The 15,956-nt window shown below is 36.5% G+C and overlaps 1 protein-coding gene across 1 annotated transcript in view; it reads left to right on the top strand.

Annotated features, from left to right (window-relative positions):
• LOC107712924 (syndetin-like) overlaps positions 1–15,956 on the top strand; it is a 158,439-nt gene that overhangs the window by 53,386 nt on the left and 89,097 nt on the right. Inside the window, exons 12-13 of the mRNA XM_016518325.1 lie at positions 5,098–5,238; positions 15,008–15,143. Coding sequence (XP_016373811.1) covers positions 5,098–5,238; positions 15,008–15,143 — 277 coding nt within the window. The remainder of the gene's footprint in view (positions 1–5,097; positions 5,239–15,007; positions 15,144–15,956) is intronic.

Raw genomic sequence — 15,956 nt, 5'->3', positions numbered from 1 at the left:
CAAAGCCTCTTGGGTAGATGGCAGCTGCGCTGTGTACGTTCATACGTTCACGCTCACACACATACCTCTAAGAACTTAATTTATTTGCCGACTGCAGTCCAGACTATGGCAGTTTCATCAGTGGTTACTGAGCGAGGGTGTTTGAGCCGATCAACCCGTAATTACTGAAGGACCGACTCCAAGATGTGTGAATCAAACGTAACCCTTGAAACAGATTCTGATTTTAAGAGTCAGCTCTCTGGAGACCCCCTGAGAGGGCCATTCCCTGGCTGAAGAGATTATTAGGTGATTCAGGACACTTAACTGGAATGCATGATCAAATCCATGCAGGGAGTAGTTATGAAAAACAAGCTTTTGTGAACCGTACCACTGCAACAAGTATTTGATAAAATCAATAAAAATTTAATATGAAAACAGTTAGCTTAGTATTGAATATCATGTGGTTGCCGACAGATTCAGGTGCTTTGACAGATTGCTTATACGGTTTAATGTATTTGAGAGGTTTCTTCAGTGCATAACTTAACTGTTTTGTCTTATTAATTCAAACTCATTTAAGTATTTCCATTTTGCAAAACAGCTTGTCCTAACTGCGAGTTGCAATTAAACTTTAAATACACTGAAGTGCCAAAAAGCTTGTACAAGCCAACCAAAAGAAAGCAAGTCAAAGCAATCATTTTGACTAAAATATTAATTTTAATGAACTATTCATGGATGGATTTTGTCAGTTTTATTATAAAATGTAGGTTTTAAATTAACCATTTTTAGTTGAAATCATTTTAGTTCTATTCTTATTAAAAAAAAAAAAGTTCCTTTAAAATAAATGACAAAGGCATGTGATCTGTGAAGGACAAAAAAGAAGAAGGCCGGAACCACCCCTCTGCCTACTGAAGTTTTCTAATTAGGGCTGTGCAAAAAAATCGAAACCAGCCCTATTTCTAATAAATAAAAATATTACTATAGCAATAATAATATTGTACTGTAAAGTAAAAAATGAGTATTTACCACTACTAATATTACCAATAATATTAATTGTAGCAGTGTTTACTATGAAACAGGCTGCTCCGAGATACTGAAAACATCGGATCATGAGCTGCTTGCATGTAAAAGAACACAGTGCTGCGCTTCACTCTGAAACATGTAGCGTGTCAGATATATATATATATATAGATATAGATGAATATATATAAAACTGAAGCTTTTGAGATTTGATAATTGCACCAACTGGTGTATTACAGCGTTTCAAATACTCGCTAGTGCTGATTTTTACTCTCATTTGGCACTTGGTGAGTGTTAATTTTGGACTTTGGCTTAGATGCTAAGTGTTGTCAGTAACAATCCATGCATTCAAATGCATAAATGCTTTTGGAAATGCATCTTTTTGCAGTTTGTTGAGTAAGTTTAAGGCAATTTTGCTATTAATGTGGGTCATACTTCTTAGGTCAAATAATACAGAAATGTATATAAATATGGAAAAAAAAACATCCCTGAAGACAGTAATGTTAAAGGGTTAGTTCACCCAAAAATGAAAATTAGTCTGTCTTTTACTCACCCCAGAGCCATCCTAGGTGTATATGACTTTCTTCTTTCAGACGAATCCAGTTGGAGTTATATTAAAAATTGTCTCACACGGCTCCGTGTCTTCTGTAGCGAATCGATGCGTTTTTGTAAGAAAAATATCCATATTCAAAACGTAATAATCACTTTAATGTTGCTTGCGCTCACTGTTGTACACTGAAGCAGTTCCGGGGGAATGACCTATGAGGTCAGCGCTGCGCATGCGCATGTGAGTCTCGTGAAAACCAACGTTTGTTAACGGGAGCAAAGGAAGCAAAGTTTCCTTACTTTAGCAAAGGAAAACCAGTCTCCTCTTGGCTTATATCGAAATCCTCTAACATTTTTCTTTGTAAATCCTCGGATTGTACTTCTAATTAGTGACACTGTTGGCGCAAGCTACATTAAAGTGATTGTTACGTTTTGAATATGGACATTTTTCTTACAAAAACGCATTGATTCGCTACAGGAGGCCTTTGTTCACCCCCCGGAGCTGTGTGAGACACTTTTTTTTATGGATGGGCTCTTTTTATTTCACTTCTTTTGGACTGATGCATGCAACACCCGCTGAGTGGCATTAAACAGCTTGAAAGATCAAAGACCATTTTTAATATAACTCCGACTGGATTCGTCTGAAAGAAGAAAGTCATATACACCTAGGATGACTTGAGGGTGAGTAATTTATGGGCTAATTTTCATTTTTGGGTGAACTAACCCTTTAATTTGTTCAGAATGTGTGTTCCTGTAGAACGTTATATCTTGTAAAGGTTAAAGGGGTCATGAGCTGAGAAAAAAAAAATTCCCTTGATCTTTTGACATATAAGAGATCATTGTACTATAAAAACATCCTGTAAGTTTCAGAACTCAAAACATTCTCGTTAGTCTAAAAACAGCTTATATTGAAGCCAATCTGCCAAAAGGGCAGGTTGGGGAATGTGTCACTTTATGACGTAATAGTGTGGCTAAACACCGCCTCCGCAGAAGAAGATCAACACCCACTTCTACATCACTGCCTGTTTAGGCCATATACATAAATTCGCGCCCACCGATTCGCGCATGTAGATGAATAACAAGAGGCAAACGCAGGTCTACACAGAAACCAAACAATAAAGATGGCAACAAAATGTTTTGCAGTGCCAAGCTGTGGAAAAACACAGTTTTTGCATTGCCTCCCTTCTGATCCCAACATTAGGAAAGAGTTGATGAAGTTTATTTTTAATGAACATTACAATTTTTTGATAACATTATAAGTAGACATCAGAGAACTGAACAAAATAATAAAAAAGGCAGTTCATGACCCCTTTAACACTTTTGTAATGGTTAATACAGTTTGTGCTTTCTTTTTAGCTAATATTTATAATTTAGTCATTTGACATTTTCTGATTTAAAAAGCTGCCTGCAGTTTGCATGATAGGACTAGGTGTTATGATCCCAATATTCAGCACCATTTAGCCGCACCATAGAATATTTTCCCTTCACTGTGAGTAGAACACAGCGAGATGCAGCAATTGTTACGCTCTGATGTTGGTTCAGCAAGAATCCAGGATCATGGCCTAATCCTAATTATATTACAATGTTTATAGACCTCTGTATAGCATTAAATTATGCATTCATACAATTTATATTTGTTATTTTAGGTTTCTGTTACACCATTTGACTGGCAATTGAAAACTTTTTTCCTCATCTTTTTTTTTTTTTTTTTTAAATCTTTTTTTAAATCTTAGCAAAAATTATTATTAAACTGAAACACTAGCATTAGTTGCTGCCCTATAGGCTGAATCTTTCCAACTTTTCCCCTGCTTTATATAACTTGGGGTATGCACTTTTTTTCTGCAGTAGCTCACTCTATGGCTGTTTTTCACAACTCTAAAGAGACGTCACTGACGGATATTTCATCATGGATCTGACCAAGATGTTCCACCATGTTTTAACTAGATATTTACTGACCTTATAGCTTCAAAGTTTAAAACAAATCAAACACGAACCATGTTTCAGTTTGTACGTCATTCATTAAAACTGTTGTTTGTGCCTATAAAGAGGTGCTGTTCTTTCAGGCTCTATTTCATGAACTCCGCAATTAGCCTAATGACTGCACATCTAATTCTCCATCTTTTCATCTTTTCTGTTTTTCTTGTTTTTAAATCTATCTAATGGATCTAATTGCTAGTTTTTCTCAGCACAATTAATATTTCCGTCACATTTGTCTTTTAGATATGTTTTCAGGTTTATTTAAAAAAAAATCTTTTCCCTCACAGAACAAGTGCAGAAGTTGATGACTTCATCAGCTCCATAATTTTCATTGAAATGCGTTTGAATATTTTTGAATATTTCTGCTTTTGAACACATTGACCTGCAGGAGAAGGCAAATATCCTGAAAGCCATTTTGACTGACTGAATACAGCCAAAGCTGAGGGAGGGATGCGCTCATGGCTGAAGGAAGAAGGAGAGCAGTGAAAGCGAGAGGGAAGAAGCATAATTAAGTTGTAGCAAAGTGTTTTTCCATTGGGACTATACTGAGCTTCAGTATGTAGTTCGTAATGATTCATCTCCTGTGAGAGTGTGAGTCAGGCCCACTGTTACCCAGAAGTTTTACCTTCAAACAGATCTCCTTTGGCAGGGAAAATACATTATCTTGTAGTAGTATCTTCCAGTAAAAATATCTGAATATACATAGAGCAAAGTACACATATAAGACTTGATTTCAGAGAATGTCTTTTTATTATTCTTTTACATACTCTATAGTTGTTTTTTCGTCCCTTGTTTTAAGCACAAATATAACAATATTTTGTCCAGTATCTGTATATTTATACAAACTACCATTCAAAAGTTTGGAGTAAGATTTTTTTATTTTATTTATGCTGACCAAAGTTGCATTTATTTGATCAAAAATATAGTAAAACAGCAATATAGTGAAATTTTACATTTTAAAATAACTGTTCTATTTTAAAGGGGTCATTAGATGCTACATGCACTTTTACAAGCTGTTTGAACTAAATGTGTGTTGGCAGTGTGTGTAAACAACCACCCTATAATGATAAAAATCCACCTAGTGTTTTTTTTTTTATCTACTAAAATCTTTACCCCTTTCTCAAATCGAGCCGATCTCAGATGCCTGTCTGTGTGACGTCACAAAAAGAGGCCCCTCCCACGATAGTTTGATTGACAGTAGCGTTTCAGCACAGACTGGACTGGTGTCTTACCTTAGATCCGCCCTGAGTGAGCTGTCATCAGTCCGCCAAGTTTCACGATGAATGCGGCTAAAGTAAACAGTCTCTCAGAGAGCAGCTCGGAAGAGAGGGGCGGGGTCAGCATAGCTCATTAACATTTAAAGGAAAATGCTACAAAACGGCTTGCTCTGAAAAGAGCTGTTTTTGACGGTAAAAAAGGTGTTTTTTACTCTACCATTGAGAAATTTTAACCAAACTATGTTACAGACTTTTCATTAAGACCCTAAAGAATCATATCAACTTGTGGGAAATGGGCATCCAATGACCCCTTTAATATATTTTAAAATGTAATTTATATGTTTTTCTTCTTTGTCCCCAGACGGCCATGGATCAGCTGCACATGCACTTCACCCAGGCCATCCACAACACTGTCTTCCAGGTGGTGCTGGGATACGTAGAGCTGTGCGCCGGCAACGCCGACACCAAGTTCCAGAAGATGCCGTACAAGGACCTTTGCACGGTATGCATGCTCTCCATCCATAAACTTGGTGAACACACACAGAGGACACTTCCAAAAGTCACTGTAAACCAAATTCATCGCTTGAGCGTGAAATCATTCATTGATTTCATTCTCATTGTGCTCTAGACAGGCGTAAAATAGGTTAGATTCCTGCCTTTGGAAATGACGTATATTTGTCTAGCTGTAGCGAGGGAAACGTATTGCGCAGTGAACGGGGCAGGTGATCTCATTCATGAGCAAGTCATGAAGCAATTAATTTGAGTTAACAGAAAAAAAGTGGAGTTTCTGCCAAGCACCTTGTAGCTACTCACCACAAAATGCAGCCTCACTACAGCTTCAGCCTGGGTACTAAAATTCTCATTTGCATTTGTATAGAAGCACTGAACCTTTAGATCACAAACAAAATTGCAGTCATCTTTTCTGAATCATTTTATCATCATATGATATTGCAAGTGGGAGATTATATAATTGATAAATAATATTAAGCTCATCCAGTAGATGGAGCACTACCGGTAATGATTGTTTCATTTTTCTTTGTGACTCCCAATAACTATTCTTGTATTAAACTGAAAGATTATAACTATGAATTTATGTAAAATTTTCGTTTTTTTTTTTCTTAATTATTTTAGTGGGTCAATGACATGACACTCTTAGTTTGAATCTAAATTGAATTCAGTCTGAATTTATTACCTTATTCAAAAATAAATTAAAAATGCAATTCATTTTTGAATAAACCATTCTTAGATGAACATCTATTTCTGTGATGGCAAAGCTGAATTTACAGCAGTCATTATTACTCCAGTCTTCAGTGCCACATTATCCTTCAGAAACCATCTTAATATGCTGATTTGGTGCTCAAGTAACATTTACTATTATCAGTGCTGTAAACAGCTGATTAATATTTTTTGTGGAAAAGAACAGCATTTATTTGAAATAGAGAGCTTTTGTAACTAGCTTTCTTTTTACCTTTTGTAATAAATTTAATGCATTCTTGCGGAATAAAACTATTAATATCGTTCAAAAACAACATTAAAAATATTATAGAACCCAAGCTTTTGAGTGGTAGTGCATATTTATAAGAACTTGACACATGTTTTAAACTAAAACTTACAAGATTTTCTCTTTTCTTTATCTTGGACATTTCGGTTTGTCATTGACCCATTAACAGGTTTTTGCTATTCAATTTGTTTTTGTTTTTCACCCCATTTTTCCAGTTTGTGTAACATTTTCTCAACTCGCTCTCAAACCATTTTAAGAGTAATAGCTCTGGTTTCACTTCTCTATAATTAATATGCACATCCTATTCCACATCTAGAGTTGAAGTGTGTGGAGTCTTTCTACAACCTACTATTGGCACAGAGCTCAAATAGTTGGCGTAAGCTTAGCTGCACCTGGCTGTACTATATTTGAGTGTCAGAAGGGAATATTGTTATCTGCTGATCTGAGGTAAAACATAGCCCTTATGTTCAAGTTCAGCTGGTACGATCAACAGATGTTTGCACTGAACCGAATGCGCTTAGCATTAATGCCAAGTAAGTGAATGATTTGGAAAGGAAGCTTTGTTTCACACCTCTTGAGTGTTAATACGCTACTGTTCCTAATTTTGGGGTCACTGAGATTTTTTAAAAGTTTTTTTTGCCACAGAGATTGATGCTTTAAATTAATCAAAAGCGACAGTGAAGACTTTATCATTGTTACAAAAAATTTATATTTCAAATAAATGCTATTTTTTTACTTTCAAGGAATCTTGAAAAAAGTATCGCTGTTTCCACAAAAATTTTAAGCAGTACAACAGTTTTCAATTTTGATCATAGTGGTTCTTGAGCAACAAATCAGCATATTAGAATGATTTCTGAAGGATCATGTGACACTGACGACTGGTGTAATGGCTGCTGAAAATTTAGTTTTGACATCACAGGAATAAATTAAAATTTAAAATATATTAAAATAGAAAACTCTTATTTTATATTATATATTTCATAAGATTGACTGTATTTTTCATTAAAGGGGTCATATGATGCGATTTCATGTTTTCCTTTGTCTTTGGAGTGTTAAAAGCTGTTCATGCATACAGAAGATCCGTAAAGTCGCAAAGATTAAAGTCTCAAACCCAAAGAGATATTCTTTCTAAAAGTGAATGCTCAGCCACGCCTTCCTAAAACGCCTCGTTCAAACACGCCCCCACATATCTACATCACTATGTGGGAAGATTTGCATAACGCCGCCCAAATGTTCACGCAAAGAAAGAAGGCGTAACTTTTATTCTCGCTGTAGTATTGTTGCCGCCGCCATGTCGTGAAGACGCTGTGTGCTTCATTGCGAAAGCCAAACTACTTTGTTTGGCCTTCTTGGACACAACTAGAAATCAGTGGTTAATTTTTATTTACTACACTTGTGAGGGGCGTAACATTTCCGTCACACACTTGAGGAATTCAGCCAATCACAACGCACTAGATAGCTGGCCAATCAGAGCACACCGCGCTTTTCAGACCGATGAGCTTTGTAAAATCTATGCGTTTCAGAAAGGCGGGGCATAGAGGAGCAACAATAATGTACAGTATATGGAAAATAATGTTTTTTTTTTATTTTTTATTTTTTTATCCTTAAACCGCGTAAACATTGCATTACACCAAATACACCAAATAATGTTCTTTTTAGCAACGTCATAAGACCCATTTAAATAAATGTATGAACATAATGGTGAACATAAGAGGCTTCGTTCAAAAACATAAAAACATTCTTCCCCACCCCTTTGAACAGTATTCTATCTTGGATGATTTATGTGGTCTCATTTTGCAATAGTTTGATGACTTCCTTTGACTCCCAGACCATTTCTCCCAAACTTTGTTTTTGATCTCATAAGCAGCCACCTGAGAGATCATGCTGTAATGTGATTGTTTGTGTGGGCCATAGCAACATGTGCTATGCCTGTAACACTCAGACACGGGGTGACGCTGCCTGAGCTGTCGGCTCAGCTTATAAAATCTTTAGATTTTCCTTCTCTGAGACGTTGCTTTGAAACATATTCTAAAAACGACGACAGTATTTTCTCAATCAGATGCAAATTCCCCTTTCTGAAGGGGAAAGAAAATGAATCCTGTATCTGGGTTTTGCCCCAAGTCAGATTTTCCTACATTTTGTCTTTTTTCTCATCTCATCTCACCTCACCACAAGGCAGATGTATTTGTCTTGAGCATCGTGGACAATGCGTCATCCTTCTGGCTCTCAAACTCTCCTGAGCATCTAGTCGTCATAAAGTAAACACGACGAGAGGTATGCTAATGACAATCACTTCAGTCCTGAACTTTGAACCGCAGCATGGGAATTAAAATGCAGCGTAACTGGAACGCTCCAAAGGTCACATCATAATGCAGAGCGCTACATGAATTTTACATGAAACTATCACTATCCCATCCCTTCAGAGATCTTCTTGCGCTCTCTGTACTCGGCTTTGGGCAATGAGTGAGAACAGACGCGAGAACAGACTCAAAGTAGAAGAACCGACGCGAGGAAGGTCTTGTTTGTGAACATCAACAAAGGGAAAACAAATGTAAAAAATTGCACACTCTCTGCAAGTTACGTTATGGCTGAGTATCAGTGTTATTTACCATCAGTGTAGTTGTATGAATCCCTCACACTCTTATTTTAGAGAGCTCTCGATGGGGCTCTAGTGGTTCTTGACCTTGCCGCTGAACATGAGCACTTCATGAGAGTGTGCCGATCACATCAGCTTCTCTTTAGCTCCCTCTCCACCTCTAACTCTGCTGTCCATCTCTACAAAAGGTTATTCTCATGTGTCTCAGTGCTTTACATTATGTACTCCCGTTTATTAATGTTTAACAGGACGTGCATTGGAAAGTAAGTGCATTTTAATAGTTCAAGGCAGTTTTTGTAGAGTCTGACTCCTCTTAACTATTCTGATTCCATTTTGAGTCGAGCTTGACTGATAACTTGTTTTAGAACGTTACTCTCTTTTAAGTGTTTCCGATTCATCAGACTACACTTGGTGCTGTATATTTTTGGTTCGCTGACAAGAACTGTAAGAGTAATTTATTTGAATCAAACAACATTGTTGCCGCTGTATGATTATGATTCTCTAAAAAGAACCAGCTGATAAAAGTCATTTGTTCAGGAATCAGTCATAATTACTGTTGTTTGGTGTTCTTGCGCTGACAAAATCTAGTCATTTAAATAGGAATTTTGATTCAGGACTATGCAGATTTTGCAGCAGGTTCAAGTTGGACATGCGATGGTTGTTTTTTTTTGCCTGCATAGTTTCACTAAAAAATGTTAAAAAGAATCAGCACACAAGCACATTGTTCAGGAATTTCAGTAGCAGTGTTGCGCACTGCTGAATAGTTAATGGAACTGAACATCATGAAAACCCTTTGAATTCTGTATTTAAAAAAAAAAAGGATTTTGAATGAGAATGGGTTCTCGCTTCCCACCCCTAGTTATATTAATAGCTTTAGCAATAATCTTCTGAACTGTCTTGCTGTCTTTCTTATTCTGTGCTATCAAGCTGTCATATTCTGAACTGTCAGCCTCCTGAATAGTAAATATGCGCAAACTGTTATCTGTAGCATCTCTGATTATGCCACATTTTGAGAACTGACCCTCATGCAAGGACTGCATGTGGAGTTTTGTCAGTGGAAGTTCCAAACGTGGGAACGTTTGATTGATTCTGTTCATTAAGACAGCAGGGGAGCTATACATTGATGTAGCTAATAAGGAAGGCCGCACATACAGCAGTTATAAGATCCATTGAGGATGCGACCTGAAGCAACCTCAGAATAAAGCTGCACATTAGTGTTTAGAGGCATGAGTTGTCCTGCTGAACTAAGAAATGTGTTGTGTTGTTCTTTGTGTCCGTGTAAATATTGACCACATACTGATGCAGCAGGTTGAATGTTTCCCCGTAAGGTTCCCCTAAGGTGCAGTGTTAGAATAAAAGCTCAGGTAAGGGTGTTTATAGAAATTGACTTGCATTTCATTAAACCCTCGTAAAGAATCGGGTCAGCACAGCTTTTTTTTCACAGCCATCAACATTTGGGTAGAAAGTGCCTCATTGACTTCTGACTCTTAGTGAAGCAGTTTAAGCAACGCACAGAGAGATTTCCAGAGCTGGTTTTAGATCTGTTCTATTTATAGAGCTATTACTATTTACTAAGCATCAATCCTGCACCAGACTAATTACTCTCCCTTTGTTTGATAATCATGTGGGAAGATGAACCATCATTATTGTATTAATCGGATAAATATGTCGTTGTGTATGTAGTTCATCCAACCCAGGCTCATTCACTGAAAAAAAAAAATGTTGTAGAAGCGACCTTCACTCAGAAATTGCTAGTAAATTCAAAGTAATCTTAATCGAAAGAAACCGCAAGTAACACATTAAACATGAAATTCTGAAGTAGAACATCCAAAATAGTATTTTAATAAACATACTCACTTTATTTACAACTTCAAAAAAGTAGTTTTTACAGTGTTTGAAATGCATGACTCAACTTGACCAACAGCTTATATTTCTTTTCACACAAATTATAATTACAGGGGCACATTTTCGAAAAAATTATGACATTTTCATGCAGTTCCTTGCACAGTACTATGTTATGACCTGAAAATACTTCTAACATAATGCAAAATAATACATTTTGACATTTGCATCACATGTAACATTATATTGGTGCATATAAATATAAATGGTTGTTGTTCTGCCTTATAAAACTTTAAAGGATTTTAAGCCATTTTAGATGTAGCTTTGAAACATGTGTGGGTGTGTGTAATAAAGGACCAGTGATAAAAGTAACAGCAAAAAAGAAAGAAAGAAAGAAAAACATATATAAAAAAGTTGCCTAATATTACAAATCCGTAATAGTATGTGATCCTAACGTCCTGTTCCTGAAGAACTAGAAAAGCCTTGATCCTGGCTGAGCCTCTCCAGCTCTGCCATCTGTGGTGTGACTTCTTGAGCTTGGTTATGATAGAGAAGATGCCACAGAAGTTTGCTGACTTCACATGTTTAGAGCCTGCTTACGGAAGCAGCACATTCCCCCTCCCTTTGTTTTCCCTCTTCTGCAATTTTAAGAGATTTACTACACTCATATTTGAAAATTGGTATGATTTGCTTGTATTTAGGAAGGTGGTCATCTCTGCTGCCCAGATCTGTACTCAGCAGGGTTCATCTGTCACGGCATATAGCGATTAGCACTGAAACAACCCCAGTGATGTCTTTGAGACTATAGGGAGAAAAAAGCAAGAGTACTTGAAAGAACTTTCTCATTTTTTTTTGGATGTAATTCCCACCTGGCCATTCAGTGAAGTCACCACTGACCTGAATCTGTTTCTGTGCACCAGCCTGAATCCCATACATCATCTCAGAGTGTGAAACATTCGTATCAAAATATCAGCTATAAATGTCCATCTGTCTGTCTAATATGACTCCTTTGAGATTAGAAAGATATGTATCATCCTTTCTCTCCACCAACGCTCAGTTGCCAGGCAACAATGCCTCGATCCCCATAGCAGGAAGTCATCTGGAGAGGTTGGGGGATTGATTGTTTGAATGAGATGGCTGACTTCTCCCTCTGCTCACGTACAGGAGTCATTAGGCATCAATTAGAATACTATACTTCCTGTGTAGTAACCATTGGATCAGTGTTAATCCAGCTGAGCATCCATGTATCTCCTTACACTCAATGATGGCAGCTATACAACTTTATTCAAAGGAGGGATGACGTTGTCCTAAACAATTAATCAACTTCAAATGAGACGAATGGCTCATATAATTACTGCGTTTGACCTTGACTATTACATTTTAGCAGCTTTGGCAATGTTACACAGTTCTTTCAGTATAATACTTGAGCCACAGTACATTGCATTAGTCGGAACCGCTCTAGTGTAGTGAGTTGTGTGGGATGGTGATGAATCACCTCTAAATGCCCAAAGCTTTATCTGTATGCAGCACAGGCCTAATTAGATGTATTGCAGCCACTCGGATCAGGTCGCATTGTGTCTCAGCATGTGAATAAAAAAAGTGATTGAGTGTTTTATTCATTTGATTGTTTGTTTTAAATTCTCAATTTGTTGAACGAGTGTGATTTTTAAGTCGTAGTCTTGACTAAGTGTCTCTTAAAACAACTGATGGGTTTTTTGGACACGCTGGTTCTTGAGTACTGGGTCAAAACAGGGCTGGAACAAGTTTATGGATCAAGGAGTTCAATTTAATGAATGTGTTCAGAAGTGTTCATTTATGTTTGGGAGCTTCCATTTTCTCAAATAAAATGTGTCCTTTTTCATGCTTGTTACTCGTTGTTGTCAGATACAAAACTAATGTGACAAAACATTTTGTATATTTATGAACCTAGCATCCACTTCAATTAATAATGATTTAATAGCTTTTTCATAAATTCTTTTGAACTAATTTTGTTTTTCAGCTCATCTATGATTTTTTTTGTTTTAAAAGAAATAATTTTATTTAGCAAGGGTACATTAAACTGTACAAGTTTCTATTTATCAGAAAAAATCTTGAAAAAATGCATTGTGATTTCCACAAAAATAATTAGCAGAACAGCGGTTTTCAATGTTAGGAATAGTTTCTTGAGCTCCAAATAAGCATATTAAAATGATTTCTGAAGGATCATGTGACACTGAAGATTGGAGTAATGATGCTGAAAACTCAGCTTTGCCATTACAGGAATAACTACATAGAAAAACAGTATTTAAATTGTAATTATATTTTTACAGTATTACTGTGTTACACTTTACTGTATTTTTGATCAAATAAATGCAGCCTTGTGAGCATAAGAGACTTCTTTCAAAAACATTAAAAACACTTCCTGACCGCAAACCTTTGAGTGGTAGTGTATTTAAAGGAAACAAACAATTTATCTATGCTTTGTGTGACGAAATTGATCTGATGCAGAATATAAAACACAGTTACCTGAAATTATGAAAACTTACAAAACTCATCTGAGCTTGTGATCTTGTACTCACAGCAGGTTAAATATGGACTGAATACATTTATGAATATTTTCGTAACAGTAAAACCTTTTGTCTTTTGTCATGCATATTTACTTAAATGCATATTGCATATTTACATTTTTTATACAAGTTTAATATGTATTTTAATCTCACATTAGCACAGGTGTTTTTGGGTTAGTGAGAGATAAATGTTATGTCATTGTTTTCATAAAACAGAGAAAGTCAAATCAAAGTTTATGGAGTCAATGTTTGAATTTCAAATCGGAAATACAGCTATTAACTAATGGTAGGTAAAGTTGTGCTATTTTTTGTTTTCCTATGTCTCAAGATTTAGTGGACAGTTAAATTTGTTAGTTTCCCGGACTAAGATTTGTTTCATTCTGTGCTCTCTCTCATAGACCATAAACATGAACTGCCAACACGCCTATGCCATCTGCTATATAAATGTTGTTCACATCTTTGAAGTTCCTATGCAGTGACCTCAATCGTATCCTAAGTAAAGCTTCAGTAAAGTAGATTAGGTAAATGTTTGGCAATAAACAATCAGAAGCTGAAAGGCCTCTGTGGTGGAGCCTATTTTACAGAGTCCATTGGTAAACTTACAAATAAGCCTTGCAGTAACACTGGTTCTGTAGTGTAAAGTGATGATGGTGATACATAAATTGTAACTAAAGTGCAAAAACTGTTAGCTTTTCCACAGCTGGAGGCTGTGTTGCTATGTGTCTTTCCCTAGCCTTAAAAAACAGCCTCGGCGAGCCTCAGGCCGATCGTAATTTACCTGGCTCCAGCAGTTTGCAGAGTTTCCAAGCTTGGTTAAGAAGAAAAGGCAGAGATAGAGCTCCAGCATCTCACTGCTGACAGCATTGATGAATATGTGTATGGATGAGTCGGCAATGCAGCGGTTCTAGACATGGCAAAGTTTATGTTAGCTTTCCCCAGCCACAAATTGCACTGACCAAAGAAAGTTTGTCAGCTCCTCTGAGAACGCCAGTGTCACCAAAGTCAACGTTGATTCAAACTGTATTTTATTTTGTACACTGCCCACCTCCCAATTTGATATACAGTCTCTCATCCCAGACAGGAGCTTGTTTTGTTGTCTCTATGGTATTATTTCTAATTATAGTGTTCCAAGGAATGCTGGAGATTCTCAGAGGTTTTGAAGGATTGATCGCATGGTAAATATTCATTAAGGTCCACAGCAGGTCAATCATCATCTCTGGTGTATTCATGCTTCCTCAATGTCAGATTTACTGTTTTCCAAATGTCTCTTCAGCTAGATTTAAGGATACACACACATCTGAGACACATATTGTCACGCTAAACTGGCTTCCTCGCCAGATCTTTAGTGGCTTTTTTCTCAGATTTGAATTTTTATGGTCTGTATATCCTTACAAAGTATCGAGATGTCTTAAATTAATTTTTTCAAATTTAAGTTGGTAAAAAAGTAAATTCCACATCCAATTCCTTTTTTTAGATCAGTTCTGCTCGTATTATCCATTTCATTGTGCATGATTCAGAGAATCAGGGTCCTATTATTAATGTTGAAAACATTTGTGCTGCTTAATATTTTTCTGGAAACATTTTTTTCCGAATTCGTCGATGAATATATATAAAAAAAAAAATGCATTTATTTTTATTTAAAATCTTGAAATCTTTGAAGTTCTTGTGTATCTTTATTGACACTACTTTTTGAAATCAACTCTTGTTCTCATGGTGAAACTGTAGGCACTTGTAAAAATTGAAACATTGAGAATGAAGTTCTTTGCTTCTCTTTTTCTCACCCCAGCACATTACCACAGACAGCTACATCCCCTGCTTGACCGATCTCTGCAAGGCCTTGTGGGAGGTGATGCTCAGTTACCACCTAACCATGCAGTGGCACGATGAGCACTACAAAGAAGAAGAGACGACTCCTGGAGCAGGTAAGCAAAATCAGTCACTCTTGGCACCTCTGTAAAGAGTCCTGGGCTCATTTTTTAGTTAAACTGTGTTTTGAATATAATAAAAGTGACAAACGACAACTATTTATATCAGTCTTACCAATGGCACTATTCAAAAGATTCAAAATGACATGTTGTGCCAGTAATATACTTTTTGGCTGACAATCAAGGCAAAATTCCAGATGCTGGGCCCGAGCTGTCATGCAGAGATAGTCAGCAAAAGCAGAACAATAACAACAATGGCACCAAACAGAGCATCAAAACGACTTCCCATGATACAATCAGTAGCTCTGATCAGATATCAGGTTCAAGCAGGCTGAAATATTAACACTCCATATTCCCCATCATAACGCCTCTTGTACATATGACCAGGGCCGTTTCTAGCCAATTTGACGCCCTAGGCGAAATCCCGATTGCCCCCCCCAAATTATATATGTGTATATATATATATATATTTATATAATTCTTTTCAGACACCAGTTGCTTGTCACATTCAAATTGATTGTCATAGTAACGACATTAATTTGTGGAGATTCAGTGCATTGAGTTCCACAAATCTGAATGCATTATTTGTAAATTGACTGTTAAGATAAACATTTTACACAATTTAGTATCTGTAATATCATTGTGTTGCCACTAGATGCCTGTATAGCCCTATGTAACAATCCCTAGTGGCTAAGACATTGCACATAATTTACACATAAATCACACATAAATTAATTTTATTACATTTTGATTTGGATACTATATACTATACTACCACCTATCGTTTAGCTATTATAAATGGCTACTTTT

The sequence above is a fragment of the Sinocyclocheilus rhinocerous genome, unplaced genomic scaffold, assembly GCF_001515625.1.
Source record: "Sinocyclocheilus rhinocerous isolate Xijiao unplaced genomic scaffold, SAMN03320098_v1.1 scaffold3131, whole genome shotgun sequence".
Taxonomy (NCBI): domain Eukaryota; kingdom Metazoa; phylum Chordata; class Actinopteri; order Cypriniformes; family Cyprinidae; genus Sinocyclocheilus; species Sinocyclocheilus rhinocerous.
This window is presented reverse-complemented; position numbering and strand designations above follow the sequence as displayed.